The sequence below is a fragment of the Drosophila takahashii genome, chromosome 3R, assembly GCF_030179915.1.
Source record: "Drosophila takahashii strain IR98-3 E-12201 chromosome 3R, DtakHiC1v2, whole genome shotgun sequence".
NCBI lineage: Eukaryota > Metazoa > Arthropoda > Insecta > Diptera > Drosophilidae > Drosophila > Drosophila takahashii.
Genome location: NC_091681.1, coordinates 21,049,058 through 21,072,249, shown reverse-complemented (window position 1 = coordinate 21,072,249; position 23,192 = coordinate 21,049,058). Strand labels below are relative to the sequence as shown.

The following is a 23,192-nucleotide window of genomic DNA, read 5'->3' as shown; positions in this document are numbered from 1 at the left end:
GAGGAATTATGTTATCGCACTGTTAAGCTGCTATAAACGGCGTTATGATTGCAACCTCCTTTTCCCTCTAACCCGGTGTCCTAGAAATTTACGCGATTTAAACGATTATAATCGCGGGGTTTATTTACATTTACAGGCTGAAATTTCCATAAAATCCAAATGAGTAATTCACCCAACTGCGCAATGCATAAAACAAGGACAATAACAATTGAGCAGTTTACCCGTGTAATTGCATTTGTTTCGTTGACAGACTTTTGTCAGAGCTAACATTCCATGTTGGCCGGCATTGGTGCAACAGTGAACTCTCGCTTGCGGCATCGCGTTCTCTTCCGCTGTTAGCGGGCATTGTGTATACGCCACCGAGCCGAGCTCCTCGGCTCACTTCGGGCCCGATTGGTTTGGCCTGTTAAGGTGCCGTCGGTTGGCTTAGTTTACTTTTAGCCGGTGCCAAGCGTGGTTCGCTTCTCGCTTCACAGATGAAACGCAGATATAACAGCCTCCATAAATGATTAATATTGAAACTGATCTTGGACAATTTGTTGTGATCACTCGCGCACCAATCGAAATAATAAAATTAAGTGAATTTATTTAAACCGTGTACAAAACGATAATGGAAACTTTAAACAAAATGTATTTAATCAAGAAATGGAAATATTATTGTGATCTTTGATTAAAGGAAACCTACAAAAGTAAATATTATTTACTAAACTTATCTAAACCAAACGACGGCTGATTAAAATGACTATTTAAATAAAAACAATATTAACAAAAATATGTTATTAGATAAAATATCTTAAAAATCGGTAAACTAGCCATTAGCATGGTGTTTAAAACTAAATAACTTTGGAATCCTAAAATCTTAACCCTAGAAAACGCAACGAAACACTTGAAGCAAAGCCCCCGCAATATCCGTACTAAGATAACCATATAAAACAATAACGAATAAATGACACAGTTACGGAATTGAACGGCAATCAAAATAAACTAAATTACAAGAGATGGGAATTTCCCGCTTTCCACACCGTCGAGCAGGGACCAAATGCCTGAGTGCTTGAGCAGCAGATGGCCCAGACCAGACCAGAAATAAGACCAAGGCGGACAACAGTCAAAAGTCGAGGATGCGGAATGCGAATAGAAATAGGAATTGTGTTAAATCATTTACACTTCCGCTGCTGTTTTGTTTGTGCAATCAATTTAATATTATTTGTGTTATCCAAGCTTTCGCTCAAGGTCCAAGGACTCCAACTCGTTCTCCTCCTTGGGGCTTGAGGAGAGAATACGACCCAGTCGTCCGGAACATTACATTTGTTTAACATTTGAGTTAACGCTTCATTGGGCCACCTACTCCACTGCCATTACTTATGTATGCCTGGCATTTCTCAAACTCTGGCTGCCACTCGTAGCCCGACTTCGAGCCCATCTGTTGGCAGAGACACAACAGCATTTAAATCATTATTCCTGGCCAGACTTGGCCAGCCAGACCCACACCCACCTACACCTTGGCTAGCCACCGAGAATCCTTTCAATTCATCCTGCTCGTGTCCTGCATCCGTAAGTTGCCTCGGTGGGCGTGTTCGCCCGCCCGGATGGCCATATGTACTCCTTTTACGCCCCACTAAACACCCGCATAAATAAATTTCGTTAATGCCAAATAGTCTGGGGCGTAAAAGAAAGATGAGGTAACACAAGCAGCCGCAGTAGCTGGCAAACCGAGCGAAAGACGGCTGCAGAGGTTGGTCAAATGGAATGCCCCAGTCCAAGCTTACACAACTATAGTTGTGTGTTCCTGTTCCGAAAATCAAAATCGCCGGAATATCGCTAAAAGTCCACAAGGCTCTTTTCAATGAATACCAATCCATTTACCCATTCTCGGTAAAGTTTTAATGACTGGAAATTGCTTTATATTTAAAGCAGTAGTGGCATTCGAATTGAAGCTAACTTTTATTTAATTAGATATTCATTTAAGTTTAATTAAAGTTAATGTTTAGAATACGTTTTCGATATCTATGTACCACATCATCTTCAGAACCTATAAGATTTTTTAACGGAGACAAGTCGAAGCGATCTTACCCACAAAAAGTTATTATCATAAAAAAATTTCTTATGTTTTTAAGCTCGTAAATTCCTTTTATGCATTATTATTTAATTATTTTGTATAGCTCAATAAACGTATAACAAATATTCCTTGCGATTCCGTCGTGAGATTTCAGACAAATTTCGAAATGTCCGAGGTAAACGGGAACACGTTGGTTGGGCAACTAATGCCAAGAGCACCCACATTACCCAGGCCAACCTAAAACTTACACAAACATATCAAAAACAGGATGCGGCGCAAAACGCCGGCCATAAAGTGGGGCACGGGCCCGAGGAACCAGTGGAGCCAGAGAATGTATGTTGGTAGAGGGATACAGGTCTTAAAATGTAGGATGGGTCCCAGCTCGACGGGCACATTGTGGGAATATTTAAAATTGGCCACGTGTTGTTCTTGCCGCTCAGCTGAGCCATACGACATTTTTAGCTTTTAGTTATTTTAGATTGCCCCGACAAGCTTACCGTGCAAGTGCAATTTGAAAATATGTTAACCCTGCGATTTTGTGCGCCGAAGAACCGCCAGCAACGCGAAGGAGGAGCAGGAGATATTGCAGCAGCAGCAGCTCGTGTCAAGGCGTATACGCGATATTAACAAGAGCAACAGAAACAGCAACAGCAAAGGCAAAAACAACAGCAGGTCCGGAATCCCCGCCGAGGCAGGGGATAAATTTACTCAGCACAGGCTCCAGCGGCCCAACGCCGCCAGACAGCCAATGTGACCCAGTTAAAGCCAAAGGATTTAGCTGGCCAAGGACCGCGAGCCAAGGAACCGAATCGGGAGCCCGAAACGCGATACGCCGCTTATACGGGAAACGCGAAACGCGGAGCTCGGGGCGCGAAACACGTCCAATTCCAGACTCGACACGGAGCAAGGATTATCAATTTGCTTGGCACTTTAATGGAGTTGGCCAAGATGCCGGGGCGCCTGATCCTGCTGGCCCTGCTCATCTGTTTGCCGGGTAAGCTGCGTCAAATATGAAATTATTTCTCACGATACATTTGTCGCATATTAAATGACTCCCGTCCCGCCTCCAACTTCGCGGCCCTTTTGCCGAATCTTTTTCTCATGTTTTCATGGAAAACAATTTGATATGCGCGGCTTAAAAGCATTTTGTGGGCGAATTTAAGGCATTTGCCTGCCGTACATCTTTTGGCCTTTGTGCATATTTTAGCGCAGACTGTCTGAGGAGGGAAGGGAGTATAAAGGTACTCAGGGGAGTGGGGGCTTTACTTGGGATTTTTTGCTTGGCTTGTCAGGGTCAATTTAAATTATGTTGGCATTTTTGCAAACGGCGCTTATGCAGGCAGAAGTTTATACGATTTTGTATGCTCAGCCGCAGATTTTCACATCCGGAATAACATATGTTTTCTTTAAAAAGTTTTTTAAAAAATTGTAAAAACTAATTATTTTTATGTTTTTTTTTTAACGAAAAAGTGCATTGTAAATTGTAATAAATGGTAAATAATTAAAATCCCTAATGACCAGCAAACTCCGACGGATAAAAGTTTAATGCAATATTTTAAGAAAAATTGTAAGCCAAAGAAGGAAAAGAGAAACATTTAGCCCAAATCCACAAATGGCAATCTTTTGTATCCGTTGAGCGGTTAACTTTTCACCATCAATTAATGGTTTTCCCAAATTGTCCACGACTCGTACCATTCCCTTCGAAAAAGGAATTAAAAGAAACCTTTGAGAGAGTCCTTGAGCAACAATGTTCGGCAAATAAAAACAGAAAAAAGGGCACGGGAAACAAGAGAGAGAAAGGTAATTAAAATCAAAACGGCAACATGAAAAGGCAGAAATTGCTAAACTAAAAGTTAAAACTAAAGCATAACGAGAGTGACTCTCGACATTTTCATTTTCATCAATGAACCAAACTCGATCAAACGCTGCACTGCTGCCCTATCAGAATTTTGTTTTTTTTCCCAATGGAAAAGTTTGGGTGCAGGCGAAAAAAGTGCAGCAAGGCCGAGCAATGGGGAGAATTTGCCTGGAAGGCGAGAGAAGGAGCCTGAACTATGGCGGGGCGATTTGGATGCTTTAAATTGTGTTAAAAGCTCGCAACTTTGCCATCCACCCCGTAGCTAACCCCCATTTTTTTCCTCTCGCAAGCTGTTCGATTCTTTTGGCCATGAAAGTGATTGACGAAACGCTTGAGGAGATTCAGCCAATTGAACGGGAAATAACAACAATCTGGGTAGCAACAAGCGGGGCTGGAGGATTGGGAAAAGGGGTTGATTCGCGAAAAGTGGAAGAGCGAAAAAAGTTAAAAACTTTTACTTTTGTTTAATCAAATTCAGCTGCCCAGTTGAGCATCATTGAATGCTTGTAGCAAAAAGTGAAGTTACTTCGAAGGGCCTGCTTCCCCACAACAAAACGGATCCAACTCAAGCGCAGGTTCTCGAAAAACCCCCCTTTGTTGGCTTTTTGGCCGTACTGCCTTGCGGTAGCGATAAGTTGCTCAAGTCTCGGGTTATTTTCCCACGAGATGCCTCTTGGTTAGCCGCCAAAGTGGCACGCCCGACTTAAACGCTTAACAACAATTATTACACAAAGTTACGGCCTGTTTTCGGCCCCATCCATCCTGCTCCTGCCCCCTGTGCTGTCATCATTATGGGCGAAAACTAGGCTGGCATTTTGATGAGAGTGTCCGGCCGAGAGTCCTCCTGGCATCGAGTTAACTCGAGGTGGCAGGGGGAGATTACGCCGCTCCATAACTGCGGCCGGGCGCCTTGGGGTTAAGCCAATTTCCACCATCATCATCACCATCAGCCCCAGTATTAGCCTCATCATCGCGGCAACATGCCCATCATAATTAGGAAAAGTGTCGAAATGTTGTCAGCCCGAGACGGACACAACGGAGGCGCGTCCCGGACATCAGTCAGCCTGCAGGGGGGCACACTGAAAGAAATGCATACCAGGGAGATTAGTCTATAAAATATCAAGAACCTTCAATTTGAAGGGGATTTTCCTTGACCCTTTCCGAACTTCTCAATAAAAGAAACAATAAATTAAATTGTATAGTTCAAACAAATCTAAGCTTAGATATCTTTATCTTCAAAATATATAATTTATTTGAAGCTAATTGGTTCGGACTTTAAAATAAACTTAAGAATAAATCATCTATCTCAAAAAGTTTAGAAAAAAAAACCATTCATTTAACGACATTACAAATAATCTCAATTAAGATATTATTTAAGACATATTTAAATAGTGAGTGGTAAATAAATCCTTAAATTTCGAATTTTTGCATAAAAATGGTCAATTTTATTTAATTTAATTTTTGGTACACAAAAGAATGGCTTTTAAGATTTCCAAATACAACTTATCAAAACAAGAGCCAAATTATTCACGGAAATGACTTTCAGAATTAAAATTGTTTCGCTACTCAGCTGCGATTTTCGCATAGTTTTTCTTTTCCGCGCTGTTTTATATTATTGTTGCCATAACAATAACACAGGCGAACAAACAAAAACAAGCAACTACGCAACAATAACAGCAGCAGACAAACTTAGACTCCGGCGAACTCAACTCGCTTCCGGCCGATGGAAGTGTAGAGAGGCGTTTGATTAAAACACTTTCGACTAAAAATGCCCGCGGGACTTGGGAGCCTGCTCGGTTAATTTTAGTGTGAGGAGGCAGCAGCTCAAGTTTCCGTGCAGTCCCAGCAGCTTTCCTCCTTCAGTCCCGAGTCAATGAAATTCTGCATGATGAGGCTCATTTTATGTGTGAGAGTTTTCCGCTTTTCCCCATCCGCCTTTCCCCGCTCCACCCAGGCTCATTACGCAAGTTTTCCCCCATCCTCCGTCAAGTGCTCAACTTGATTTCCCTCTTCCCTCATCTCTTTGTGTCTCCTTTTTACTTTTTTTATTTTTTACTCTTGCGCACAATTTGTTTTTACAGTGGCGTGGGTGCAGAGGGGCTGTGTTCGTGTCTGTTTTTACAACTTTTTAGTTTGCGACTTTCCCCTCGGTTTTGGCGCGCAAAGATTAAGCAAATTTTTTTAGCTCTTCGCCAGTTGTCGCGTGCCCTTCCTCCTATTTTTGGTCCCCAAACATCCTCGTTACCCCCCTGCAATGCTGCCCTAAATGATAATTTTTTTCGCAATAATTTCAGTTTATTATTTTGTTTTCATTTTTTCTTTGCCTTCGTCCTGGGCCTCGGACTTCCAAGTAATTCGCCTGTTTTATTGCACTTTTTTATGCTGTTTTGATTTGTTTCATCGCTGGCTGACACGCCCATCCTTTCGCCCACTTACTGCCTCGCATTCCTCCTCCTTTTCCGAGTGCCTTGGACCACCAGACGGCAGCTGTTGGTTTTTATATGTTTTGCGGGCAAATGAGTTGAGCCATCTGACAGTGGTTGAGGAGAGGCGAAATGAGAAAAGACTATTTTCAGTTAATTACTGTGAGGACCCTAAAATTGCTTTACATCATAATAAGAATAATATAATAGGGAATTGGGAATAATAGTTAGTTAATAGCAATAATACCAGTGATAACCTAATAAAGTACTGAAAACCCATTATCCTTTCGAATTTATAAATATCTACTGGTGGGTAGATAAATATTACCTGCTAGTATATATGTAGGGTAATAGATTATAATTATGGGAAATAATTTCTAAACAAAATAAATGGCTAATAAAATATAAGAAAAAAAATACTTCCTACATTTTTTGTCCACCAATTTTACGCCTAATTAACCGCACTCTCCTCTCGATTCTTTGCCCACTGTGCTCGGAGGGAAATGGAATTTTTGTAACTTTATTATAATCAAGTTGGCTGCAGTGCATCATTAGTGCAGGCAATTAAAAAGTTTTTTATATGCAATCGCTTTATCTTTATTGCACGTACACGAAGCATAAACATAAAACATGATAACGCACACACACTGGCGCACAGGCTCTCCCGCACGCACACACAGCCAAAGAACGCCTGAAGAGAGCCCCACACAGACACACGCACGACTTGGCCGGAATCGTTAAGAGGGCTTCCAGAGTTTTGCATTTACTTTGAGCCCGGCCAAATGCGCTGAACTTGATTAGAAAATGACGGAACCCTCGACTTCTCTTCTCCCGCTTTGCTCTTCGCCACTCGAAGTTCAATGGCTGTCGAAGAGCACTTGATGTCTCTCATTTCTCTCTGTGTATCTGTGTGATCTCTGTTCATTAGCTAATTAAGACCAAGTTGCACACACTTGTATTAGCAGGGAAAATAAAACAAATAAGAGAAAGCACAGCATTGTGAAGAGATTCATTGCATATCTCCAGGCGTTAAAGGACATCATCATCAGAATGTGAACAACATAATATAACTTTTCCAGAATCCAAGCTGCGTGTTGTCTGTTTGTATTTTTGCTAAATTAGTATGCATGAGAAAATTGTATTATTTTTCTCCTTAAAATTCCAGACAGATGGATTTGACAATATGGACTTCTTTGTAAATCCTGCCGGTTTCTTTTCATTCACTTTTGCCCTAATACATTTTATACACTTGTTTAGTTAGTAAGTAAAGAGCATAAAGTTTCATTCAATTTAAATCAAAATGGAAAAAGTTATGGGGCGGCCAAAATTTCCGACTTTCTTATCAACATACTGCCAAGTATTTCGCAACCCTAAACCTCACCCACGCACTTTTACTTTCACTTTCTCTGGCTGTTTCTATCTTTGACTTTCGAAAAGTTTCGAGCGAAATTTATGGCGCCAATTTGGCAAAATTTACGCGTTGCATTTGTACGGGGAAGCTGCAGCAATCTGCATTCGTGGAAGCCCCCGAAAAGCTTTCGAATCGTATGTCAAAGGCATATAATTTATAGTCGATTTTCGTATATATTTTATTGCGATTTCAGGTGGGACCCTGAACTAGTTGTTCTTCGCCTTCAACAGTTGGCGCCCCATGAGTTGCCAGGACTACCAAAAAGCAGTCTAATGCCAATTATCAGCTTTTGGCCTTTCAAATACTCCAAGAAACTTTGTTGTCAATGATAGCGCCACTCCAACCCACTTCACTCCAAGTACATGCAAATCAATTCAAGTTCGTAATTAGCTAATTAATTTCACTTGCCCCGAAACTCTACACAAACTTTTGCCTATTTTGGGGCCGAGCTTAGGTAGGCAGCAGCCGAAAAATGAAGATTAATTTATTGAACCAAAAATGTCGGGGGCCGTAAATCGTTTTAATTGTCGTAACGAGTATTCCAGATAAATGGGGATCATGGCATTTGAAATATATATAGATCTGAGCCGCTGGTCGGGGGACAGCAAGCTGAAAACAGAAAACAAAACACTAAGTCATTAATTTCCACTCACAACCTATTCATTTTCCTTTTTTCTCCCATTATCCAGCCATCAGAGGACAGTCGGAAGAGACATCAATATTAAACAGCAATGGAACAAATGGGCGAGCATTTCAAAGGACTCAATCAAGGCGCGAGGCATTAATTCCGGCGACAACGCAAATGGCCCAGACGCTGGCCAACAAAGCCAGCGCATTTGGGCCAACAATGGCTGCAGCTTTGGACGCTTTGGAAGCTGCAGCTCCTCCAAACCGCTCCCGCAACAATGTAGCCATTAATAACATTAGCAACAATGGCGATCAGCGGCTGACCGCTGCCCTCGAGGCGAATCTGATTATGAGCAATCGGAATATCCAGGAGCAGCACAGCTATAGAATCACGCAGAACAACGGCACAGCTTCTGCAGCTTCGATTGCCCTGAATGCAGCGCCATTTGGGGATGCCTCCCCATCGACAACAACTACCACAGAGGCTGCCACAACGTTGCCACCGACAACAACAACAACAACGAGGCGCACAACACGCCGTCCGGTGGCAACAACAACGCTCAAGCCACCGCCAACAATAGATGATTACCAGACAATAATTAGCCAGGCCGGCACCCATGCCTATCTGCCATGCAATGTAAGTTGAGCAGCTACACAGAGCGGAAAATATTCCTAGATTCCAGGGAAAGTTTCCTTAAAATCATTGAAAGACATAAATTAGAAGATCTTAATATATAAGGGGTGTCACAAAAATCTCTAGAGTTTTAGAAATATCCCAACAAAGGACTTCATCTTTTGAATTATGTCCACCGGAGCTTTGGACTACTTTCTTTTGTCCACCTACATAAGTAATTCATATAGCTTAGAATCGCAAATCGACAGACATGAGTAATAGTCATACAGGAGTTATAGAATCATATATGTATATCTTTTTCTAAATATAGGTTTTTATGGAAATACTTATTGCCAGCCAATTTCAACATATTAATGTAATAGGATTTTCAGCCTAACATTTTATTTGAGCACAAAAAGCATAAAAATATATACTTTATGAATACTTAAAATGCAACTAAAATACGTATTAAATTATTTAAAAGCATTGTTACTGGTGTAAAAAATGCAAAATATTCTATTAGCAGCTAGCTCGCAAAAATGATTTTTTTTTCGTGTGAAGTCCTCGTGACTTTCCCTTTAATTAGGAAGTGGGCCCTGATTACATTTCCCTGTTGAAATCAGAATCGAGTATGAATGTGAATGCTGCCAAACCGACAGGGCATAATTGGGTGGGAAAATTGAGGTAGAGCAGGCTTGGAAATTTCCTGAAAATTCAATCAGCCAGCTCAAGCAAACTCTTTCGGTCTCCTTTGTTTACCGACCAATCCATCAGAGAGAAGTTGTTCGGCAAATTGCTGGCTGTGCAAATATTTACAAAAGCATTTTTATAAATCATTGATAATTTATAATAAGGAGTTCTTCCCGGGCTCAATCAGTTCGTCGACGACAAAGGGGAAGTGCGGGCGGGCGGAGGAAGGGAACCCAAGGGATGTGGCATCGATTGGTCCAACTTCCGCTCTTCTTTTTTTGCGCCATTTTAGAGCTTTGAACTAATTTACGCTGGCCGCCGTCGGAACTGAGCGAAAACAAAACCGGAAATTGCCGATGCTGATGTCGATGCCACGCCCTGGCCAAAGGGCATACATAAGCAGATGGATACACTTTAACACAAATTGAAAGTTTCCAAAACTATTTATAAAATTAAATAATATTCTGTGAAAATAATAATTAATTAATATATATTTTTATGATGATTAAATTCTTTACAAGAACTATTTCCCTCTAACTGTTTGTTTAATGCCGCTTTGATGATTTAATTAACTCCAATTTCGAAGTGAGCTTAAAAAAGATTCGACTGTAATATCTCCTTTCAAAAATATTAATACCCTAACAAAGAGTAGAATGCAGGAAGAGCTGAAAGAGACTAATTTTTGTTTGGAGCTCCTCAAAAACGATGACCCAAATACTTGTCACTATATACGGTTATACATCCGCTCGCTGTACATAAGTACATACTTATGTACGCTAAAGTGAGAGGGGTCGAGCGAGCTGCCCTGGCATCCGCTAATAACTTAGTTACCCGCCGTTCCTTGGCTCTTTGCCTGCTGCATCCGCGTGGTGCATCCGCCATCCGCACTTCCGCATATCCGCGTTTCGCATTGCAAATTATAATTGGCGCTGCAGGATTCTATCGCTGCCACTGCCAGAGTTACTATTTACTGGTTACTGTTTGGACAGGAAATTACTGCTAAGGCGTGCTGCAGAACTTAAAGTTGCACGAATAAATATTCCGTCCAACTGTCGGCAGCAGATGCGAAAAAACAGCAACGCGAACATATTCCTCTGAGAAGCTTTCTCAAAGGATGAAAAACGAAGGGTGGATGAGGTTCCGTTGAGTTAATTAAAAGATGCAGCTGAGCAGCGAGGGGTCATAAGGTGAATAGGGTTACACATATAATATTTTCCCACCTTTATTTTAATTTATTTGTATTTTTATTTTTTACAAAGTTTAGTTCATTTGAAATGGAAAGTCAAGTCTTTGATCAGTCAAGTGAAATGTACTGGAAATAATTGGAATTCAAAAAGCATTTAGCATTAAATTGCGTAGAAATAATAAATAACAATAAGGGCCAGTTCATGTTTCTTAAAAAATTTTCAAGAAAATGTATTTTTTCCATTTTTAGCATCTAGCAAATCGTTTCAATCTTTGGCTCCAATTCTAACTTAAATAAGTTTTCGAACTCCCCGTCGGCTAAATGTTTCCTCAACCATGAAATCCCCTGCTGAAACCCGAAAAACAATCTACTATAAAATATTTATCAGATAATTTAAATACGTACACACAATATCGGATGTCCCATATTCGCTCTCGGCTGTTGGCGCAGCGTGTATATATTTATATGCCCGGAATAATCTTCAAATCTGCTTAAACCTAATCAATTAATAATACATTTTGAGACCGTGGGCGTCACAAAGAAAGCAGCTGAAGGATAACGAATCGAAGGGAGCCGAAAATCGAGCAGGGAGAAAGCCACAAAAATGCTTTGCCTGCAAGCACTTGAATATTTTTTACCCAGCATCGACAGACGACGCTCCCTTCCACAGGCACTGTCATTCTTTTCTTTTGCTTTTTTCGGCGAACTCAGCGAAAAGTTTTCTTTCATTTTTGTATTTTTTGTTGCTGCTTTTCTGTGTTTTGCTGTGTTATTTCGGTGAAGATATGAAAGCAGGCACTTTGAGGTGTATTGTTGTGTGAAAAGAAAGAGGAAGACGCGGCAGAGAAGACAGAGGAGAATCAACAAAATAAAAGAAATTATTTGCAAACAAGTTTAGACGAAAATTCGCAATGTTATGAGCAAACTTTGCTGTCTGCTCGACTGTGATGGAAAACGATGCTCACGCGGAGTCTGAATCTCGATTCTGGAACGGGGTGATGACGACGACAGTCGGAGAACATAACATAAAACCCATCGAGTGGCGGAAGTGGAAGTGGATATGGCAGTTTCTAGATACGCTCTTGGTTCAGTTTATACTGCAGCTAAAACTAATTAACAATATTTAAATGGCAAACACCCGGCGATCTAGATAAGTGCCGACGACCCATCACTTTACGGCCGAATTAAACACAATCTCCACAGGCAGCGAAAATTTAAATTAGCTAATGCCGGGCGAAAAACCTGTTCAGGCCACACAGGGATATTTGTCAGCCACAAGGACAAAGGAGGCGGAAAGGACCTACTTACACTTGCCACGTACTCGAAGTCCTGACTTGGCTGCCTGCCCAGGCTCAGGCTCATCGGCCCCAGTGGATAAGCATCTTCACTTAATACCGAGTATAATGTCAATGCTCAGCCCGATAATAATGTCCTTAGTGCCGGGATATTCCTGGCAAAGACTGCGGCGCAAATTTAATAAACTCCCACCCCGCACAGTGGCTTCCCTCGTCGGCTTTTTTCGATTTTTCCAGATATCTGGGCAAAATCATTTTGTACCCACATTCTGCATTCTGTATCCACGGGGAAGTGATTAATTAAATGGGTTTGCCAATAAACGTGCCACGTCAATAGGTAACGCATTTAATTACGGTGTTAAATAAAAGCAACTGAATAGATTAAAGGATTACATTTGGGTTTAAAACCGGCAAGAGATTTATATATTAAGCATATAAAGCACATCAGTCCGTTAAAAAAAAATAATCGTTGTTATGTATTCTCAATAAATAAAATATTCAAAATCAGTACCTTTCAAACAAAAAAATATAAAAGCTATAAAACTCTTCAAATTCACTTTAAAAAGTTAAAAAGTCAATTAAATCAAATTCATAAAGAGGACATCATTTAAATTTTAAGGCTAAACTTGGGATTCTCCGAATGATTTCGTTCTGCCACTGCAGGTGTCTAAGCACTACACTTCAACGAGTTGATTTGCCGACGAAGCGGAGATGCTCATATTCATTTAAAGGAGATGGTTTTTGACAGCACGTGCTCAACCGACAATAACAGCTCGAATGGGGGTGACCGGGGGCTCGTGGGGTTCCTCAAACCCCTCCAGCTCCTTCAATGCCACTTCCTTGGCGATGGCGATGGCGACATCCACAACAACAATGGCGGCAACAACAAGCACATAAAACGCAAATGATTATAGTATCTAATCATGACGTTGTCGTCGTCGTCGCCGGGGTCCTCAGAGTTCCTCGTTGTCTGGGCCCTGACACCGACAATGTAGTTGATGACAGTGGTTCAAAGACAGTCATTTGCCTCTGTCACGACGCCTTCGTTTCGGCCAGTTACCACAATAGTTCCCCCACCGATAATTACACTGAGAGAATGGGGGCAGTTTGACTGAGGACTTGGGGTCTGTGATATTTCCGAGATTTCTGTTTGCTTTGCTCAACTGGTTGGACCAGTGTAATTAGAGGAAGTCATGCCATTGGCAATTGCGAATCCATATCCATACATTTAAATATAGACATAGATACCTGATGGTTGGGGGAATGGTTTTGGGCTTCGATACTTCCGTATCGATGACTGGCAATTTAATGTGTATTATTTTGTTTTGGCTGGTCGTCGGCTGCCCGGGCAAATTGCCACTAAATTATTATTGCCATTATTGACACAAATGAATCGTCGTTTTGTTATCGTGATTGTTTACCGCCCAAGCAGGCATCCCCTTCTACTCCCTACCCCCTTTTCCCAAAATCTCCCCTTCAAGTTTACCAAAGTGTACTGAGGTAGGACAACGCAAACAAGCCAAAGTTCTGCTGACATCATCATCATCATCATTCTCTTCGCACTGACCAATCTCCAGGGTCGGGCAGCTGGGATTTACGGTTTGAATTGCTTTTGTGCGGGGATAATTGAATTAATTTTAAAAACTGAAACCCCCAATCCGAATGATTTCTCGATAATTGAAAGTAAACTTGCTGTCTCATTTGGGCAGGTCAAGCAGCTGGTGAAGAAGCCGATTTCCTGGCTGCGGATGAGGGACGGGCACATCCTTACCGTGGACCAGACCACCTTTATCGCGGATCAGCGCTTCCAGTCGGTCTTCTCGCCGAATCCCGAGCGTTGGTCGCTGCAGATCAAGTATGTGCAGCTGAAGGACGAGGGAACCTACGAGTGCCAGGTGTCCACGGAGCCCAAGGCCAGTGCCATAGTCCATCTGAGGATTGTAGGTGAGTAAAAATGGTAGGAAAGAAAGTGTGGCATACTTTATGGGGCAAGCTGAGATTTTGTAATACCGGGATCTTTAATAACGTGTTATATTTATTTTAAAAATACATAAAAAAGGGAAATATTTAGTTAATAATTTGTATATTTTATATTATAGTTCTTATTATGATATTAAAAAAATTAGTTTGAAATAAAAAAAAAATTTAGTCAAGAACTACTGTAATCTTTGTATGATTGAAGTAAACCCAACTTTCATAGTATTTACTGACCATACATTCCACTGACCCATTGGCCTTCATCCGCTAAAGTCGATGCCAAAATCAAAATCAGAATCCAAATCAAAATCGAAACCCAACCCAAAGCCAAGCCCAACCACACCTATAAATCTGCAATGGCAGAGACAATAAATCAATGACCGTTGCACTTTCGAGAGCAAACTTGGGGATATCTGTGTGTGTGGGTCCTGGCTTTCACTACTGCATCCATCTCACTTTCTCCCACCTCTCTCGCCTTTGTAGAGCCGAAAACCGAATTAATTGGCGAGTCAACGCGACATGTGAAGGCCGGAAGCCAAGTGAAATTGCGTTGCATAATTAGCCAGGCTCTGGAGCCGCCGCTTTTCATTAATTGGTTTTACAATCAGAAGCAAATCTATTTGCATAATCGTCGCGGTTGGCGTACGGAAATTGAACGCATCGATCTGCCAGCGGAAGCGCCAACCACTAGCACCACCACCACAACAACGACAACAACCACTACTACCAGCACTACGGCAGCGACACCATCGACAACAACCACAGGATCAACAGGAGGAGCAACGTCCTCGGAGGCGGTTAATGGTTTGGTAACCATAACACGTTCATATATTCTAGATGCCATTTCCCAGAATGAGTTATCCGGAGTGGGAGAGGGAGTGGGGGTGCCTCTTGTCACAGAGACGTCAACAGCTCAGCTCGCTGCTGAGGTGGATGCAACATCTTCGACTTCTGGGACGTCGACGACGACAGGAGCAGGACTGCCCCCGCTCCCCGCCAGCGCAGGAACAGCGACCACTGCAGCAGGAACTGCTGCGACAGGTGACTCCACGGCAGCCGGGGCAACAACAACCAACACCTGGTTGACTACAACGGAGGAGGCAGCAACAACTGCCGCCACAACAACGACAACCATGCTGCCGAGCAGCAGTTTCATTAAGCAGATAACAGTAAGTGGCTTACCGCATTCCGCCCCTGCAATTTGCCCCTGCAACTTGGCCCCCTGGAAAATGTTCCCATTAAATGCCTTTTCATTACGCAAATTGGCGTGAATGCGAGGCAGGTAAAATAATTTTTATTAAATTCTTATTGTCAACGTTTGTCAAATTATAATTTTTAATACGGCCCCAGCAGTTTGCGCCTGCCTCTGAATCGAGTCGTCTGACGGCTGTCTCGGCTGTTGAATAATATTTCCGTGCATAAATACAGGTCGACCTCCTTAACAGGAACTAAAATCGATATTTTTTGTTTTAATACAAAAAGATAATTTATTTAAATATTTTGGAAGTTAAAAATATAATTTCTAGTTTCAAAATTACATACTCTATAGTTGTTTTACATCAGGAAGGTCTTTAAAAATGTTTTTAAAAACCATATAAATATTTTCCCATTAGGGAAGCCCCACTGTATCCCTATATGCCTGCTCATCTCCGAGTGTGCTCTTATTATATCATTGCAGACGGCTTCTCTCATCATTCCGGCCGTAGTCAAACTGGATTCCGGCAACTACACGTGCAGCCCCTCGAACAGTGCCCCCCGCACCATTGTGCTTCACGTGCTGAACGGTAAGGGGGTGGTGGTGTAATGTGGGTGACTGGGTGATTAAGTGGGTGGTGGTGGCGGTGAGGTGAGGTCGCTGGCGGGGCGGCCTTAACTGTTTGTCTGTCGGTACGGCGGGGCAATTGAATTAAGTTTTCATTTAGCTTAATTGAATTTTATTCGGATGCGTTTGCGTTTGGTTTGACTTTTGATTTTCGCGAAATATCCGCACAGTGGGTCGATCTATCCGATATCATGGCCACCAATTATGAATGTAAATTGAACTTATGCTAAGCAGAAAGTTTCCCAACAAATAGCGCCAGTAAGTACAGAAAATTTAACTAAACTTTTTTGTTTACGCCTTGTTTTCAAATCCCCTCGGTAACCACTGTTCCGGTCATTTGAGAGGTTTTTATTTTGTTTACACAATTTTCTACAATGGCAAACACAATGGCGGCGAAACGAAACGAAATGAAACTGAAACCGAAAACCAAACCGAGAGAGTCGGTGCCAGCAAAGGAACAGTTGCAGTTTTATTGTTATCTCGAAATGGCCACAATTGCGTTATTTGCTCAATGTCCGCCAGGCAACATGGACACTGTTGAGTCCGAGGACCAAGGACGCCTACAACAATGCCAGTGATGCTGGCAGCTAGCAGGAGTCTGCGATGACTGACCTATAAATGTCGCTACGTAATGGCTAGCTATCTGTCCGGTTTTTCCTACTATTCCACTCTATTTGTCTATCTTTTGGCTTACACCGGAAAAAAACAAAGCATTGGCTAAAAAATATAATTATTAGTATTCGATTTCATCGAAATACATATTTTATTTATAGTTAAATTAAAGAGTATTATGTTCTGCCAGTTTTTTTCCCCCCAAAGTTTGCATATCAATCATTTGCATTTTAATTATCTTTTGTTAGGCATTTTTTTCACTCGCAAATAAAAACTTATTTGTATTAAATTTAATTCCACTAGGAATTCTCTTTGTGACTTTTTTTTTAAGCCGCGGAATAATTCAATCGATCTTTGTTTTGCGCAATTTCTGGCCGTGTGGGCTTGTTGCCACAAATTTCCGCTTTCATTTAAATCGTTTGTCCATCCCGCCCGCTGGCCGTGTTGTCGTTCCTATTTCTGATCCAGTTCCTGTTCCTGGCTGTCAGCTCCGACATGTCCTCGTCCGGATCCTGTGTTTGTTGTGTTTGCTTTTGCGTTTGACTGCTGTTTGCAGCCTGTCGCTTTCCGTTCGGAGCACGCTACTTAAAGGCACTTCAGCACATGACAATATGATTCGACAGTGCCGAGTGTTAGCTGGCACTCGTCTGAGATCCGGCAAAACAAATGCCGAGCGATTGTGACTGATGACACCTGACGGAGGACAAGGACTCGCAGTTGGATTTTCGGGCAGACAGGTACAAGTTGCCCGTCCGATTGTCGGGCTACAAATAATGGCCATAAAAACTCCGGCCTCTTTTTCAAGGGGACTTGTGTCTACATCAGAAAGGGCAAACAATCGTCAAAGAATTTTTGCGCCGCGATTTTAAAATTAAATTCACAATTTAATTTGCTGTGAAATGGGGCAATGCCGCAATGTGCGGCGGCAAAAGCAAACATCATTTATAACAAGGAATTAATGTATTTTTAATATTCGACTAATTGACGCAGATAAAAGAAAGGCTCACAGCCCACTTGCCACGAGTTTTTTTGCTGCTGTTAAGCCGGGCAAATGAGTGAAAGGATGTTAAAGCCGAGGATAATGAAAAACAATGCTCTGGAGATATGTGTTCGGGGCGTAGGCGTGTGTGCCTGGCTGAGTGCCAGACAATAATGAAATTTCAGACAGAAGAGGCCCCTACTTTGCGCTTTTTACATAATTTTAATAACATTTTCCACGAATCGTGGGCAAGTGCGAAAAGGTTAATAAACTTAATGTCATTTCTGCGGCACATTTGTTGTGGCACGTTACATTTTTTGTTGCCGCTGGCGCAACGTTGTTGTGTCATGACAAATGATTATTAATAACTTAATGATATTATCATTTATTTATTCAGGGATTTTTATTTTAATTGCACTCCTCTCACTGATTTATTAAATCAGCTAGGCTGGCCCCAGCCCTTTTTCCCCTTTTTCCTGTGGCATAATTAATTTGCTTATTCATCCCCTGCGCTTTGTGAAGTGGCAATGTCAGCGTGCGGTGGGCCTTTAAATTTATTCAAGTTTAATTATTTTAAATAAGTAATGCCATACATATTCGACAAGTTGCCCCCGCACACACAGTGCATAACTGATTCCGCAGACCGCAGCTCGTTTTAGACTCATTTTCTGATGACTCGCATGATTTTGTTACCGTTGCCGGGGGATACAAACAGTGGTTATGGTAATTGATATCAGGAGGATAATGGGGGAGCCAGTGCTGCTCATAATTAGTTTGGCCTAAATGTGGTTAACTTGTGGGAGACTCCTTATTGGCATGAGAACTTTGAAGGATTCAAAATAGAAATTTAATAAACTTGTAAATTATTCAGTTAGCATGACATGATAGTTAAATAATTTAGTAACACATATTAATATTTAAGCAAAATTTAGTTTAATTCATTTACTAATTTACTATTTAATGAAAAGGGATCAAAGCCCATCGGAAATTTCGGCTCTAATGAGCTGGCTTTATTTACTTTGAAGCTTTCAGTTTATTTCGGGGCAATGCCCATGCAGTTCCAATATTTGCCATGTGCGCATTTCACGCGGACGCCACAAAAATCCATCAGCTGAATTAGCCGAACACGAAATTCGCGTATCACCCACATGAGCGTGAATAAACCGCATGCACTCACACAGACACCCACTCATGTTTGCCGTTCAATTTTTGAATAGAAATATTTAATTACAATGGGCACTTTATTTATCCAATCGAACACAGACGATTTGAGCCCGAATTCGAACAGGAGTCGCGTCTGGGTAGATTTAATTTTTAGTCAAAAATTGATTGTGATGGCTGCGGATTGGGTGCGATTTGGGTTTGCGAAATTCTGCGGATTGCAGTGACATTATTGAATTAGTTTTTGCTACCATGGCGGGATTTATGCCGGTACTGGTGGCGGATAAAAACCGCAACATTCTGTGTTCTCGAATAACTTGTTCCATTCTGTTCCATTACGATCGGCAGGTGAATACTCCGCCTCGGCCATTAAGTCGGGCAGTGTCAGCTGGAGTGCGCTAATTGGATGTCACGGCTATTTGCACTGGCGGAATGTTTCAACGCTTCTGACACTTTTGTGGATTATTAAATTTGCACTGGCCAGGGACATCTGCCAACCGACTGCCAGCAAAGCCACCGCAAGGACATCGGGCACGGTGACAGGAGCAGTGGCAGGAGCAGCAGCTGCAGGAGGTGAAAGAGGACCCAAATCAGAGGCCAGCTTCATCAGAGTCAGCAGCTCAATTAGTGCCACCAAAGTGGCAGAGGACAAGACTTGAGTTGTCCTCAGGCCCTCGCCCGGTCACTTGGATTCTACGCATTAAAGGAGGCTACGAACTAAGATTTTACTCGACTTAAATACACATTAAAGCAGCGTAAGGAGAGCACCCATCACCAAGGCAATATCTGCATAACAGCATCCATTAATTAACTTAATAACCATACTCGATTCATGTTGGTTTTCCATCTGAGTGTAAATTAATATTGGGAGTCACGCTTAGGTTCCGGCATATCGCATATTTTGATTGAAGTGTTGCAAGAATTGTGTAAATAGAATGCACAGTATTCGCCCTTAACGGATAAGAACCATTTCCTTACGTTAATCAATTGGGATCTGCCATGGTTGTATCATAAATAAGTTAACTAATCGCGAGGGATTCGGAACGAGTGAGATTCCAAAAGTGAATCACTAATGAAAAGCCAAAAGAGGGGAATTTTATGAAATAAAACCAAAGAGTTCGGCTCATTGGCCCAATAACGACTAAATGAGACAAGGTTAATTTTAAATTTCTTGGGTTTCCTTAAGCTATAAATTGTAAATATGTACGTATACCTTCTGATATCTGTATGAATACCCCTGATTTTTTGAGACTAAAAATCCATTTTTATGCATAACGAATAACTTTAATTGAATATTCAATACAAGTGTAAATAAACGGGTGTTACTGCGTTCCATTCAAATAAATAACCAAAGCAAGCCAAAAACTAAATGTAAACATTAGTTAGTATATAAAAGACTTACTAAAATTTTAGACGCAGCCAAGCCAAAAAAAAACCCAAAACGTAAAACCGAAACTTAATCAACTAAATAAACAGAATTGTAAGGAGTTGCTCCAACGTTGCGTATACTTGATTTGCAACTTAACATTTTATGGGAAAGCAAATGAAAATAAAAATAAAATGGAAATGGAAAATTAATTGAGATGAAACGAAGTGTTTGCAATAATTCTTAAGCCATAACGAATAAGAGAAATACAAATAAATAAAATACAATTTCTTCAATGGAGTAAAATCGATTATTTCTTCAAATGAATTTACAAGCTACGACTGACCACTTGACAAACCAAAAAAAAAAAAACATTTTTCTAATTAAATTGTTAACGTGTTGGAATACGGAATATCCTTTGCTGAAAAATGCATGCACCTTTCCTGCTTGGTCAGTTTCCTAGCCAGTCAACTCACATATTCAAACGCCGCCTCAGAATTGCAGACAAGTTTGTTAAATATTCATTCATGACTTTACCGCCACACACACGGAGTGCAGAAAAACCGGGGGGAAAAATAAAGGAGGGACACAATTTATTCGCACTAACAACGTATTAAACTGATGCGAAACCGGGTAGCTTGGCAAACCAACTGGATGTCAAAATATTTCCACCCATGGAACAGCAGGCAACTTTTGTTGAAACCGAAATGAATTCAACAGTAATTTTGTGTGGTTATTGGGCAGGAAGAGGGCGTGGCCATGCATAAACCAACTGTGCAAGTTATATGTTGGGATCCAGATTATTAGTTGTGAATTTAGCAGTCGATGGCTTTTTGTGAATTTTAAATAATGTCATCCCACATTTCATTTAAATTAATTCTATTAAATGAAATTCACCCCCACATTGGAAGAAGCTTTACTTTTTTAAGCCAAATTAATGCTAATTGGTTTTAATGGAATTATAAAAACTAGTCATGATTATTCATTTGATTATTCCCTTTTCCAATTAGTTGCTGATAAACCTATTACTCAACTTAATTGCCACATTTTTTTAACGATTTAAAGAGCTAACCTGTCGTCTGTCAACTTGATAAACTATTATGATCTTAAACGTTCTTCAGCGCCATTTAGTGCACAGCATGGGAGTTGTCAGGGCGGTCGGTTGGGTCTTTAAGGAAAAAAGGGAAATCAAAATGAAAATGAAAAGCGTTTGTGGCATTTGTTTCAACAAGCGTGCGCAAAGTGGTTGACGAGCCGAGAAGAGCGGAGTGAGGTGATGTGCAGGTGACGACCCCGGAGCGGTGAGATGAGCAGGAATGTGGCATAAATCAGGCTGTACATGGAGATGGAGACATCCCATACCATGCCAACCCATCCTCCTCCTCGTTGTCAGCCAATCATAGTTTTCACACTCTAGTTAACATCATTGTCACCGAGTTTCACTCACTCCCAGATTCTGTACATAGGAAAGTAGAGGGGAAAAAATTGGTTGACGTTTGCAGTTTGTCACCATCTCTCTTCTGGCTCTTCTGGTCCCGTGTACTTCCCCCTATTTGGTGCACAATTCCAACGAATTTCCATTGCTGCCATTGCCGACCGAGTTTGGCACCCTTTTTCGGATGGAATTCTGCGTTTGTCGTTTTTAAAATTTTACCAACGTTGACATTTAAGTTAATTTGCATATTGCCGCACAAAATTTGCCTGATGGCGGGTTGGCAAGGCAGCCGCTGCCTATGATGATTATGACAATGAGGGCAAGGCAATGGACCCTGAACTCCATGAATGTCACAGCCCACCTATCCATGTGCTACCTCCTCGCAAAAAACTCGGTATTTGCATTATATTTCCCGCCCTTTTATCGTGCCGAGTCAGTTTTAAAAACTAAATGTTGGCCAATTACACAAGAAATTAACATAAAGTTCCCATTCAAAGAAATGCTAAAATTTCCACCATCTGCATACACAGTTGGCAGCAGAAATATATAGTTCTGTTTTTATTAAAAAGAGCGTTTTCAGTTGTTGAAAGTTGAATTGGTATAGTTAAGCTTAAATTCTGATTGGTAAAAGGAATTTCCATATTTTTTACCCATCCGAAAATTTCAGTAAACGTTAATTTGGAACCCAAAAGCGCTTAAAATCTCAGCCATACGAGTGGTAGTAAACCGCAGCTTGCCGAACTACGTGCACGTTGCATATTAATCAAATCTGCTCCGCAGCAGCGAGTTGTTGCAATTTAGCTGGATTCAGGGCGCCATAAAATATGCCAGCAGAAACCAAAGAGTGCCCGCATCCACATCCACATCCACTGGATCCACATCCACATCCGCATCCCACGTCCCTGTCGGCATCCGCAGGGGATCACACTTGTCTATGCGCGTTTAGCACGATGGCTGCCACAAGGCTTTATGGTTGCCTTGCCACCCAGCTCGTGGCACCCAATTTCCGGTGCTTGCGTAAATACATTATGCAGCTTACAACTACTTAACTGGCGGCAAAGTGCGGGGAGCTCGCGGCATAAAGTGGCGAATTCAAGGTGCAACTTTTGTCGATACAAGCTCCTGCTTCTGCTTCTGCCTTTGCCTGTGCTCCTCGGAGGAGCCGTCCTGAAAGGATGCAATAAAAGTGCACGGGAAAACTGTGAAAAAGGTGAAGATTACGCACTGAATAAGAATACGAGGCTTTCCGGCAGGGTATGCGTGCACTTGAAAAGAAATTGTGATCTTAATTTAGCACTCACGCAGTGGAAGATTTATTTCCTTAATTTAGTTATTTTAAAAATTATTAAGGACTTTTTATTTCTGTACCTTAAGTATTAGATAAATTATTATTTATTTATTTAAAACAAAATCTTACGCATCTAAGTGAGATTAATTATAATTTTAGCTACAAGGCTGGTCGAAAATAAATTATTTGTTGTTTGTTACTGGTTTTTCATTCGTAACTTGGTCAAATCAAGGCGCATAGCAAAAACACCGACTGTTTTGAGCAGCCAAGAAAAATCCCCATCACTTGTAAAAAAAATATTATTTGATTAATTTTCATGATTTTTTACGAAAAATGAAATGCAAGTTTCCAGGTTGGAATGCCAATCGAATAAAAGTTTAATTTCGAGCCCAA

General features: G+C 41.3%; 1 protein-coding gene across 3 annotated transcripts; it reads left to right on the top strand.

The window, feature by feature from the left end:
* The first annotated feature begins 453 nt into the window (after positions 1-453).
* On the top strand, positions 454-20,337 carry dpr15 (defective proboscis extension response 15). 3 transcript variants are annotated; one of them, XM_070217752.1, is made up of 7 exons: positions 454-689; positions 2,535-3,050; positions 8,438-9,012; positions 13,869-14,103; positions 14,620-15,305; positions 15,815-15,920; positions 19,059-20,337. In XM_070217752.1, exons 2-7 carry the CDS (start codon positions 2,990-2,992, stop codon positions 19,367-19,369), a joined length of 1,974 nt encoding a protein of 657 aa, XP_070073853.1. In that variant the 5' UTR covers positions 454-689; positions 2,535-2,989; the 3' UTR covers positions 19,370-20,337. The 3 variants fall into 3 exon arrangements, with proteins under 3 accessions (XP_070073853.1, XP_016995854.3, XP_016995855.3); XM_017140365.3 differs by having other exon boundaries at positions 2,526-3,050; XM_017140366.3 differs by having other exon boundaries at positions 2,519-3,050.
* The last annotated feature ends 2,855 nt before the right edge of the window (positions 20,338-23,192 follow it).

Bases quoted from the DNA above. Each gene is read 5' to 3' on its own strand.
- dpr15 (XM_070217752.1), top strand. From the start codon at position 2,990: ATGGAGTTGGCCAAGATGCCGGGGCGCCTGATCCTGCTGGCCCTGCTC. The intron at 14,104-14,619 runs GTGAGTAAAAAT...TCGCCTTTGTAG, and splicing joins AGTCCATCTGAGGATTGTAG to AGCCGAAAACCGAATTAATT. The intron at 15,921-19,058 runs GTAAGGGGGTGG...TACGATCGGCAG, and splicing joins TGTGCTTCACGTGCTGAACG to GTGAATACTCCGCCTCGGCC.